The following is a 12,795-nucleotide window of genomic DNA, read 5'->3' on the forward strand; positions in this document are numbered from 1 at the left end:
AAACAAAGCAATCTGTTTTGGGCGTTAGCTATATGCCAAAGAGACTGAAAAATAATTTGACTTGAACATAAACTCGTTCGGCACTTGGCCGATTATTGTTTTTCCTCCCTTTTTTCTCCTTTCAGATCAATTTCTCAAAGGGCATAGTCAGTAATTACGTTTAGACATCCAACGGTGTTTAAAGAGAATTAAACCGGTACACAGGGTCAGTGATGATGATTTGAATATCTCCCTAGCGCTAAGGGGTGGTGGGCGAGTTTCAGTGGCTATGCCATGAGGGTGAAATGTAAGCTCTTAGAGATCCCATTGGCAGCCATGGTGACGATAGCCACAATTTGGCTCTCAGTTGGGTTTTATCCTGGGAGGGGTTTGCATTGAAGCGCATTTGAGACAAAAACACCCCATGGTCTTTGACAGACATGTTTGAACTATGAGAAGTGGTGACGACGGGTGTTGCAGGGGTTATATGTTGTTTTTTTTATATCATTGTCTTATAGTTTTTTTTGCTGCTCAATGGTGAATATTCAGTCTGAGCGTGTTCCTCCTAAATTTATGATCCAAAGAATTCAGAGTTTATATTTCAGTTTTCAGTTTGGATTTCATATTTTGCATCCATACAGAAGAATAGAGAGAAGTACAAAATGACAAATCTTGATTCTCGTTTGGATATTGATCCAAAAATTTGCTATGATTTCTAAGGTTTCAAATATAAATTCATAAAATTAACATTGAGTTAAATGAACCTCACAATAAAAAAACTTAAGTGTTAAGGGGAAATGTATAATTGGTAACCGTGTCAAAAGAATGTACCTTCCCAATCCTTACTCTTTTCATCACTAAGATTAATTGATGGATTTATCTGACCTGACTTTTATTATTCCAGATATAGAATTGCACAAATCCATTTTGAATGGAATAGCATCTCACAATAGACGGGCAATCAGTTAAACGAAGCATATCAGAATTCAAGCCTCAAATTGCCATGTCAGCACTATTTCCTTCAACACAATTTCCCCATCATTCATCTGCTATTTAACAAGGTTTTTCCCCACCTTAAGTCATTCGTATTTAGGATTTCCTTTCTCGTGTAATTCCCCATTTTGTACTGTTGTCTTTGTTTCTTGAGAAAAGTAGAATGACCTGTCTATCTCTACATTTTTCACGAGAGAAATGATCAGGGGAACTTATATGAGATAGGCGATATACATATAAAAAAAGGGGAAGAAACAGTTTGAGAATAATTAAAGACTTGTTGGTTTCCTTTTTGAGGAGATAACGAATAAGATGGACGCGGTAGGGGTAAAACGGAAAAGCAAAATTATAGCATAGCTGATATATGTTAGTTTTCACGCAAAAATGGATATTTGCGAGCTGCGGCAGAATTGATCTGACCAGTGACTTATATATCTGTTTAATTAATACATTGGAGGTGGTTACAAAGTCACCGACAGAACGTAATGGACAGAAAAAAAGTAACGACCAAATTGAAGTTAATGGGGGAATTAGCGTGAGATATTCTTTGGGAATAATTGATTTAGGTACTTGTCAGTTATTGGAAACACACCCAAAGAGTGAAGTTAGGTTAATCTTAATGAAATATAACAAGACATGAAGATAAAATAACACTTTAGAAACAAAATTATGGAAACCTACCCCACCCCCCAATGTGCAAATATATATCCCAAATTACGCAAGGCCGATGCACTCTGTCTAAGTCTAATGCATTGTATCATCCGTCACTTGTTTTTGCAGCTTTGACACCGGTTTTCTGAGATGTAACCTAAGCGTAATTCTTGAAGGTGTATCCAATAACCGACAAGTAGTTTAATTTATGGTAAAATGCCCAAGCTATCTCCGTGTTCAATAATTTTACTGCAATGGATTTTTGTGATTTTAGCGTTCAATAGACTGATCCATTACATTTATTAAATTGCGTTCAAAAGCACTTAAGGAAACCTATTGCAATTAATTATTTGCTTATTGTGCTTCAGAGCTCAATAGGCTGCGATTCGTCCCTTTTACAGGTGGAAATTTCTAAGCTACCCCGAAATCAGATATACCCCGTGTCCAAAAGAGCTTATTGCAAATAACTGCAATAACTTGTTGATTAAGGGGTTTCGGGGTTGTATAGAGATGTTGGTACTGGTGCATTATATATAACACAGCGCTATAGACTGTACAAGGAAATACAAATGGAAACCCGTCAAATGGGTATTGCAAGAGATAATGGATTGCAAAGCGTGATTCTTATCTCGTTTACAATCATTAAACTGTTGTTTTTTTGGGTTTAGGGGGGGGGGGGGAGGTACCTAGATTAGGTTAGGTTAGTTTACCTATTTATCATATGTTATGCTTTACCCCCCCTCCCTAATGTACAAATATATAGCCTAAATTTGTTTCTAAATTATTATATTTTCATTTTATTTTATTTCATTAGCATTAACCAAACTTGACTTCTTTCGTGTGTTATATATAATGCACCAGTACCGTAATTTTTGTTTATATAGAAACATTGTTAGCGTGGCCTATACTGATAGATACATATCTACCAGTATACGCTAACGAAAATTTTGGTTAGTTTCAAAAGTTTTATGGGTTTGCAAGATTTATTTATTCGTTAGTAAGAAATTCATTTTGATGTTCAGATCACGTTCAATAAAGTAGTAAATTACGCTTACTCAATACGTTATTGCAGTTATTTGCAATAAGCTCTTTTGGACACGGCCTATATCTGTTTTCGGGGTTTAATGATGAAGTCGTTTTTCTGGCGGCCTAAAATAATTTTTTGCTAACAATCTTACTAATAATTACGTTTTTGGAACCGTTTCATCGTTGTACCTAAGTGTGAAAATGTTAAAAAATAGACTTTCAACACTGCCTTAATGACCGAGTTTGTGTTTTAATAAAAAAAAAATGTTACTGTTTATTAAAAGCTATAATGGCAATCCATAAGTTCCTTTCATACGTAAGAAAATAATAAGGATACAAATTCAAGAAATAAACCGCTGGAACTTTCCACACTTAATGATAAAATTGACTATACAATCTGAACCAAAGACTTTATGTTACGAGACATCAAATTTGACTTGATTTGAGTAGGCACAACAATGTTGCAAGTTTAAAGTTCCCATCGTCGTATCCCAAATTTCCTCTATGAGACTCTTCTGATTAATTCTTTGTGGTCCTCTCTTCCCTAAAGGTTTTTGTTTGCCATCCACAGGAAATTTTACTTGTCTCAGCTTTCATGGTGGATCTTCACTTGGAGTTTAATTACCATACCGTATTTAATCTATACAATAATGAGAATTTATGGAGCTGTCATATTGACATTTCAATATGACTAACCTGTCGTATTGACAGGGTGACTCAGATTAATAACGTCCTTGCCCATCCTCGGATGTTCTACGGACATAGCCTATGTTGGTTTTCGGCTGTTTCTCCTTGGTTTTGAACAGTCATGTTAGGCAAGGATGTACACAGGGGGGGGGGGGGGTCGGTCCTCTTAAATCTTAAACTTTACTGAATTTCTGGGAAATTCCTATTCAAATTATCCGATAAGGTTTTTTTTTTAATTATTCGTCCCCCCACACCTAAAAAATCTATAATTCCCCTCCACCCTAAAAAAAATTTCTGTGTACATGAACGATAAGGATAAACTCGTGCTCAAGTGAATGTTTATGCTAGTACAAATAAAGGAAGCAGTTTTTTCCCTATTTTATTTTTTTTTTTTTTTTTGTCTTATTTCGCTCTTAGAATTCTTTTTCCTCGTCTTTCTTCTTTTTCTATTCTTCTTTTCTCTGACATATAGACGGATACTTTCTAATAATCAATATAGAAAGTTCATTATGTGAATTTTGGTTACACCTTGTGTTAATAAAAGAAAATAAACGGATAAATTGTTATAAATAATAGTGAACTCGTCAATATTTTTAAATGTTGATTAATTTTTTTCTTTATTTTCAAATCTCTATATGTATTTTTTTTTTCTTTTAGCATGTCAACAAGTCTTGTGAAAAAGCTGATGGATCATTCGGTACCTGACCTATGAAGTACGATCCGTGGTGAACACTGTTAATTATGTGGTTCTTTTACTTTATTCTTTTCGGTTGTAATTTTCGGGGATACAAGATGTGTTTTAATCGTAGTTTTAGATGATCACAGTCATTCAAGTTGAAACAAAACGTTCAGTCTTATTTTCAGTGAGTGCATACTTTCCATTAAATGTCGTTTTGAAAAATGTGAGTTCTGAAGACGAACGAATATAATGCAAATATCTGGGGGGGGGGGATGTAGTACACAGTTGATTTATTTTTTTCCGGTTTTTTCAATGAAAATGCCACAAATAAGGCATTTTTGACATTCTAGTTGCTCCCTCCCTCCAAAGTGGCACCGTTTGGGAGAAAATACGTATACAACCGCAGTCAGGTAAGGGTTGTAAACTAATAGCTCCGCTTTATTTTTCTCATTATGTACAACCTCGATTATAATCTATAACAATACATTAAAACGGGGCTGGGGACTGTACACATCAACCCTGAAAAAGAAATTATACCTTCAAAGGCAATTACATCTTAAGAATAATCACTCAGCTTTATTTTTGTGGCATGCTCACCTGCTTTCGAAAAAAAAAATAATGTGGTAGGACTATGAGGGGACTATGCACAAAATAATGTGAGGGGACTATGCACAGTCACAAATATGAGTATGATTGCAGTCATTCAAACCGTTTTAAATTATTTTAGATGCACAAAAATAAAGAAATAAAAAAAAACTTCAAACAAGTAGTATAAGTAAAGGGTCAGTCTGACAGCCTTATCGCTAATATATGTCCTTAGGGGAAAAACATCACTCCTCCTGAAGTGTGACTTCAAAAGTTGGAAGTTTCCTATGCTAGTAAGGGCAGCAGATAAATGTGCTTGTATGTCTCTCAGAGTTGTCTACGCTTAGAGTAATAATGATTATAACATAGGAATATATAAAAAAAATATAACGAAGACAAATAAGCTGTTCAAAAGCCAAATAAGTCAACTTTAGTTTTCATTTTTTTTGCTTTTATCGTCAGTTAAATCATTTGATTAACTCTTAAATTTTCAGTTAATATTTAATGCCCCAAACTGACTTACCACACAACTTCGTCCACCTTGTCAGTTATCGTAACTGCTAAAAATCGGATTGCTTTATTTGGAATTCAACCAAAAATCAGGTTTAAAGTCATTTAGACGAATTAAAGATTAGGATTCTTCAGAAAAAAAATTAGGACAATCAAAATGTATAAATGACTTTAAAATTAATCTTTGATTTACTTAATGTAAAGAACTCCAAACTAGATTTTCGCAAGATATGATTTTATGGAAGAGGGGTGACCATAATATGAATATGTTAATATCCCAAACTGACAAAAACAAATCCTTGAAAATACAGGCTAAAATGTTTTGTATAGCAGAGTTTCAGCTAAATAAGTATTGAAATTTGCCTAAACTCATTATTTACACTTAAACTCATCAGTAAAGACAAAAAAAAATCTGTTCCCAATCCTGCGCTCAACCACAGACACTGATGCATCTTCTTTGTTGTTATAGCCAATACCAGCGATGTTTTCCGTGTTTGTCTGACACAGTCTTCGATTTGGCATCTGAACCATTCAAATATCACCTTTTATCATTGTTTTTCCCGAATAAGTAATTAAAATAGGGCGCGATTTATTTCTGAATGGTTTGACCAACATTCCAAATCAGGTAATTTAGTAGTCATCTTATTACGCTCTCTTAACTACAACAGCAATTCAACACATTTCCTGTCAATTTGATTTATCCAGTGTTTATCTGAACACAGTTCAATAATTTGACATTTTATCTATTTAGGTGACACCTTTTGCTCAGTTTTGCCTTAACAAGTAAATAAGAAAGGGTTGGAGTTTGACCTTCTGTCAAACATTTTACGATGATTTTCCTTCTGAGGTTTTCATTCCTGAGCACACTGCTCATTGGTTATATGAAAAGTAACTATAGTAGTCTATGATGTGTGAACTTCTGTTTAACATTAACTTGGATTTTATATCCACCAGTGTCTCCTAGGCACCTATGGCATAGACAAGGAGTCTTTAGTCACTGTGTCCGCTACCGCGAGTGTATATTTCCCTTCGGGTAGCAGAAACGTGTCAAGAAACTTGCAGATCTGACTGTTATGTGGGGTACAGGGCATTCTTGCGACAATCCCTCCTCCTTGGTTCTCTAGGTTGCCACTTGAAAGTTTCCTTAGGAGTCCTAAGGTCCCAAAAATCGTTACTGCATCACACATGCTGTTAGGATTCTCCAGTTAAGAGCCTCAGCCAATTGTGTCTCTTGTAAATGTCATGCCATGTCTAGTTTCTTTCAATTTATTTGACTCACTTTATTACTTTTAAGTCGTCTGACAGTTTCTTTCTTACTCTCTTGGGCATGTCTCTGCTTTTTATTACCTCAAATGAAGCTGCAATCATAAAATGCGAACTGTAAGGGAAGTGAAATTCTTTCTTCGTCAAATCAAGTGATGTTAAATGAGTGCTAATTTGAACAAAGGCCTGATATTTTCTTCCCTTTTTTCATCTTGAATGACTGTGACTTTCGCCTAAACCAACATCTGGGATCGTTTTTTTTTTTTACTTTTTTTTAGGAAGTGGTTTTCGGTTCACTACGATACAGTTTTACGGCTTATAACATAATCAGTATTTTCCATTAGAAGGTTAATTATTATACCATTGAAAAAGGAGAAATAGATTTTTACAAATGTGCCCCTCCCCTCTTTCTCGTCCCGACTTCAGATACCTTCTTCAAAAGACATTTTCTTATACTTTGTTACAGGCAGGTAAAACAGGGGGATTGGGGTCTGAGCAAGCCACTCCCCCCTTAAATGATTTTTTCTAGTCTTTATTACATATTCATATAATTTCCCCATTTTTGTCGTTATTCAGAATATGTGTCTCCCTTCCATAAGATCCCAGGCTCCTCCCTTTTCAAAATAATTTTTTTTTTTTTTACGTTTCTGGTTTCTAATTAACCTCAACAAACTGAAATTAAATTCAGATCTATTGCCCTATGATACGGCAAAAATATTAATATTGATCAATTACAGCTTTGAAAGATAAAATACTAAACTACATACTAACTCCTGTAAAATTACTGACTTACTTTAACCATAAGGCTACCTATACTACTTTATCTTTGTTAATTAAAAAGGACATGAAAGGGATATCGTTTAATTCTTCCACATGCTGTTTCCTGAGAGCAAAATTGTCACTCCTTCAAAGATGTGAACTTAAGGAAATCGACTGTGAAACTTTGTGTGCTCCTAGGTTTTGAACGGCAGCGTACAAACGTATTTTAGTATATTTTGTAGGTCTCTAGGCGACAAGAAAGGCTGGAAACAGGGTTGGATTTCTGTTTTGAAAAAAGAGAAAAGAAAAACGGAATGGCGTAACTCATTTTCGACCTTAACTGGCAAATACAATGACTTCATTCTCGTGAAAGATACGATCATTTTCTGGTTCAATCTTTGACATTTTAAAGGAAATATTAAAGCCCGGTGATTAGAAATGATCAAAACTCAGCTAAAACATCAAATCCTGCAGATCTCTGAAAGGTTCAGTAAACATATTAAAGAAGATTTTGTCCGGAAATTGATTGGTCACCCGTATTACCAGAAGAGTTTATTAATTGTTTACTTCCTGAAGTAAAGTAACATTGACAATTCTAATTCAAAGCGTAAAGAAATTCATGCGCAAGTTGCATTTTCATTTACTGTGGCTTTAAACACGCCTGCGCAAAGTTTGCACGCTTCGCCCTGAGTTGCAATTGTGGACGTAGCCAAAGATTTGTCTCTGGGTAGGGTGGAGCAAGCAAATTGCCATTTCAGATGCGCAAATTTACCATCTGTTGTAAGAACGAAAGTTTGCTTTTTCACTTGCTTTTGATGATTTTTCCTGTGAAGACAATGAGTATTCTTAATGGCACTGCTTCTTCTCCTCATCCTAGCTGCTCATCTATGGATTTAGCACATATTTTCTAAAAAAGGTACTCTACTACAGACTACGTCCATTTGCCAAATATTTTTTTTAAGGGACTCAAGTGTCATACTGTGATTCTAATTGAATGCGACTTTTTAGCTAAACGTTGTCTTTTATCCACAGTTATCCTTTTTTTATTTAAAGCTAAAACGCTTTAATTAATTTTCATTCTGATGACTTTATAAAGATACTAAAAGACTTTGTATGTAACGTTTAACTAAAGTCGGTTATAAAGTCGTTTTTAATCCTTCCTTGGCTGATTATTTTTCCTTGGGCTCTGGTAGAGAGCGATATTGATGAACTAAGAGGGCAGACATATTTATCATATTCTCTCAGAATATACTTTTAAATTTGCTTTTTGAGTTTTTTTCTTCTAAAGAAGGCAAGCGTTGCGTATCTCCCCCCCCCCCTAGCTACATCCATGGTTTTATTTCTGTTTTCTCAAAAATCTTTTTCAGTCGCCAAATTTTTTTTTTTTTTTGGATGGAGTTAGGAGTGGTAGAATTCTAATTCAAAGCCATAACGAGGAACAATACGATCATTTGCGTTGATTATTATATACAGATATTAAATAACTTATTCAATTAAAGCTTAGTTCTCATTGAATCAGGTATATTTTTGATCCGTAAGATAGGCTATTGTTACTTCGGGGTTTCGTGTTCAGACTGTCAATAAAAAAGCTTGTATTTACCATACGGTTTTTAGTTAACGTCAAAAAACGCTGTGCATGTGGGGAAATTAAAAAAAAAAATATGGTGGCATATGCATTTTTCAGCAAGATTTTTATATTCTAGAAACACATTCGGACTGTAGGCTGGCAAACAGATTCTAATTTTGATAGTACTGCCACTTCATAAGAATTTAGGATTTAGGGGGGAGGTGGTATATTTTTTAAAATCTAGTGGTGGGCAATTTTGCTGTTTTTCGATTTTTTTGCAAAAATACCAAAAAGAAATAATTTTCAACCCCCCCCCCCTCCCCCTCAATTGGTACCCTTGCTTCCTGCTTGAGGGTTAGTGTTATTCAATTACAAACTGGACATTTGTAGAAATGCCTTTTGACCATTTTAGTGGCGCAAGTTTCTATTAGTCCCTCGTTTTGTCGCTGCCTTTGCAGACTGTACAACTCGTATGATTAAAAAATTTCACCAGAATAAATTTTGCACAACATATACTTAAAAAATAGTCCGCTGTCTCTCTCTGTTTTTCTTTGATGAAAACTAAAGTTATTTTCATTGTTTGCTGTGAAACTTTAAATACTTTCTAAACATTTTGGAATTACTGGCGATAGCGACAAACTAGAGAGACTAGTCTAAACAAATTAGTTTATTGCGTTCACCTTTTCTAGTGTCTATTTAAGAGCCATTCAGGGGCGCAGAATTGACCTTATTTCTGGTGAAAGTGACGGAATGAGAATGAACGAAGAATAATTCTCACTAGAGACCAGGTGATAGTGTATGTTTGATGCAAGACCATCTGCTTCCATGGCGATGGTGGTGCCTTATTAATTGTATTGCATCTTTTGATTGTGAAGGGGAAGTGTCAGCTAATATTAAGATGAAGGGAAAACTTTTCAAGTATAGTATCAAGCGTGGGAAAATAAGCATTTTTGTCTCTTTATTTCTTTGTACAATTATTCGGGGACATTTGGACACAGTGACAATATGAATTGTTAGAAAGCTTAAATTACAAATACTTTTATTTTTGTTATGAACTTTTCCAGACACGCTGGAAAAGTAGTTTCTTGACCTGAAAAATTATTAGCCCATTTTTATATACAAAAAAGTTTAAATGGACAGTTTTCAGTCCTGTTTTGCATTTGTGTCCTTCCTTCTTCAAGGAGAAATACTAAGCTTGAAAAAAAAGAATAATGGCCGTTGCAGATTACCTGCGTGTGTTACATCTCGTTTCAGTTAGATGGGCCGCATTCGTGGCATTTCGCCACTTCTTTTGTGGTTATGCAGGGAATTCTTCAAATCAGGACTCTCTTCAGAGTGATTTTTTATGAAAATTGCATATTTGGTGCATTTTCACTCAAAAAATGACGCTTTCGATTAAGGCCGTATCCATTGGGGTTAGGGGGTTTGACCACTCCTTCGCCCAAATGCCTGTCCGACTCGTAAAAACGTAACAAAAATGAATCTAAACAAATTTTGGATGCGTCTTTTAAAATTCTTTTTGTAAACACCCTCCGAAAAAAAAAATCCTGGATACGGTCCTCCTTTTGATGTATTTTTGCTGTTATAGCTCCTCTTAAGCAATAAATCTGGTTGCACTGGCTCACGCCTGACGTTTAAATTGTACCTGTCTACATAGCAAACCCTTTTTTTTTTTTTTTTTTTTTTTTTTTTTTTTTTTTTTTTTTTTTTAATAACCTGTTATTGTAGTGCAGTGAGAACTCTGTAATATGAAAACTGAAGAGACTATTTTTACCCGCGTCGAGTGGTGTTGTCGTTTCAGTTTCACAATCCTCATACTTCCGATGTCTGAACACAAGGGATTCGTTGTATACAAATACCATATTTTCCAACTAACCAGTAGTAGAAAGAGGTTGAATTTAGGCTGCCATTTTTTTTATCTTTTTTTATTGGTCAAGAATATGAGTAATACAAATAAAAAATAATGTTTGAAAATAATAATGAATCTACATGCCAATGTGAAGAACTAAACGATTTATAATGATTTTGACAACACGCACAAATATCTCTCAGATTAAAAGAAAAAACAATATCTTACTTTCAACGATTATATTGTTGAACGAAGTTCAAGGTGTGTTTTAGGGTTGTACTTCTAATTGCGGCTTGAAAAACACCCTATAATGTATTGGTCGAATTATCGCATGAGGTGGGTATGAAATGAATGTGATATGTATTACTATTTAATATTAAAATATCTTGGAAATATTCATGTCCAAATGTTTCCGAACAGGAAATACCTAATTAAACCGTGCTTTTTAACGACTTTGTATATATTTTGTCACAACCAGGTTTTTAACTATATCAAAATTGCTTGTTTTTTAATGTTTTGCATATCTGCAATTTTTAGACAAAAAAAGCCATCTTTTTGTGCTGTGAAAACTGTTCTATTGGTTTGCTTACTAAGAATTGTTGGTTCTTTTCTCGTGTTTCATTAAAATACTGTTGTGTTTGGTACTGGTAGGGGTAAAGGTGCACTACTATATCTTATTGGTGCAAAATGTATACCATGTTCATGGATTCATTTCATAATAAAGATTTGTATTTACTTAGTTCATCGATTGGTTTGTTTTTTCTTTTTTCTTTTTTACAGCTTAAAGTGTAACTGAGGCCTAAAATTGGTACAGCCTAGGAGGGACTAAGCATTCCTCTTATCGGGGTTCAGTCCTCTGAGCAAAAATTCTAGCTAAACTCGAAAAAGAAATCGAATAGAATCTGTTCATTGGAAGGATTTAAGCCACATATAGAACTTCCTACTAGCCAAGTCAGTGTCGTAGGTATTCTCCCAAGTTGTTTCTGGGTAAGACTGATGGCTTTGAGGTAGAGCTTTAGCTGTTGAAAGTACCCTTTATGCTGCCATTACCCACCCCCCATTATTACCCCATCCCCCCGCTTCAAAGTATGTTTTAAAGCTCCTTATCTATTCTAATATTTTATTTTATTAAGAATAAATATTTGCTATTCTAAGACCTTAAAAGTTGACAATTATTTCCGTCAACATGCTCACTCAACTAGATCCAACCGAATGGCCTCGTTCTTCCCTTAGTCCCGGGTATACCTATAATAATAATAATTATTATTATTTATTGAAACCCTCTGTTCATAACGAAGACACGCTGTATAGGAGTTTGAGAAAGATAAGAAAGACTAAAAGGCCATCCGTATAAAAAAAAAGAACACAGAAACATAAACATCTCTAAATTTTCAACCACTCTAACTAGGGGCTGTCGGACGTTACAGTGTTCAACACTGGGTACAGAAGAAAAGAAGAGAACCCAACGAAAATCAGCACTTCTACCACAAAAATAAGCAAATCCACGTTTAAAAGCAGAAATAGAGACACAAAAGGAAACTAATGAAAAATATACAAAAATCCTGCTCAACTGCAATGCACATAAACTTTCAAAGCAAAAATTTGTTATATTGGTCAGAAAACCTTCGTATCAGATCGTCAGTTTTTTTTGAAAAATATCAAAAACGCTGTACAGTCAGGAAATATAAAACCCCATCCACAATGATGTTTACTAATGCCTAGATTTAGCTAGCGCTAATTCGAGCCAATCAGATTTTCCGTATAATTTTTGAATTAGCTGAAAAATTATATAACTTCTGATTGGCTCAAATTAACGCTAGTGAATTCTCGATATTAGTAAAACGCTCATTTTTGTATGTAGAGAAAACCTTCAAACAGTAGCAAAAAAAACAAATACTACGTCAAAATGCTTTGCGCGGATGTCACTAATGGGTGTCTGCTAAAGAGGATGTTGTCATGAGGAAAGGTTTGAAAAGCACCGTTCAGATATAATTCAAAATAACAATTATGACCTTCTCTTTCAGATCTCTGTTAATATAAATCATTCTGCCATCTAACATTCCTGCGTATAACTCTTAATTAGATGAGTAATATGACCGGACTACATAGTAGTTGCACTTGGGGATAAAATCGAAATTACATACGATTGCAGCGCCAATGATACATTCCGTATTTAAGATGTAGATTGGAACATTGTTGAATTTTCAAGCTCAGACTTTACGATTGACCAATCAGAGGGTGCGTTTC

At 34.7% G+C, this 12,795-nt stretch overlaps 1 protein-coding gene across 1 annotated transcript in view; it reads left to right on the forward strand.

Annotated features, from left to right (window-relative positions):
• Positions 1-10,399, forward strand: part of LOC148946507 (uncharacterized) — a 304,047-nt gene extending 293,648 nt beyond the window's left edge. The window contains exon 8 of the mRNA XM_089097124.1: positions 3,994-10,399. Coding sequence (XP_088953250.1) covers positions 3,994-4,048 — 55 coding nt within the window. The 3' untranslated portion in view covers positions 4,049-10,399. The remainder of the gene's footprint in view (positions 1-3,993) is intronic.
• The last annotated feature ends 2,396 nt before the right edge of the window (positions 10,400-12,795 follow it).

The sequence above is a fragment of the Artemia sp. Qi Xiang Cuo genome, chromosome 11, assembly GCF_049724085.1.
Source record: "Artemia sp. Qi Xiang Cuo chromosome 11, ASM4972408v1, whole genome shotgun sequence".
In the NCBI taxonomy this organism is placed as follows: Eukaryota; Metazoa; Arthropoda; class Branchiopoda; order Anostraca; family Artemiidae; genus Artemia; species Artemia sp. Qi Xiang Cuo.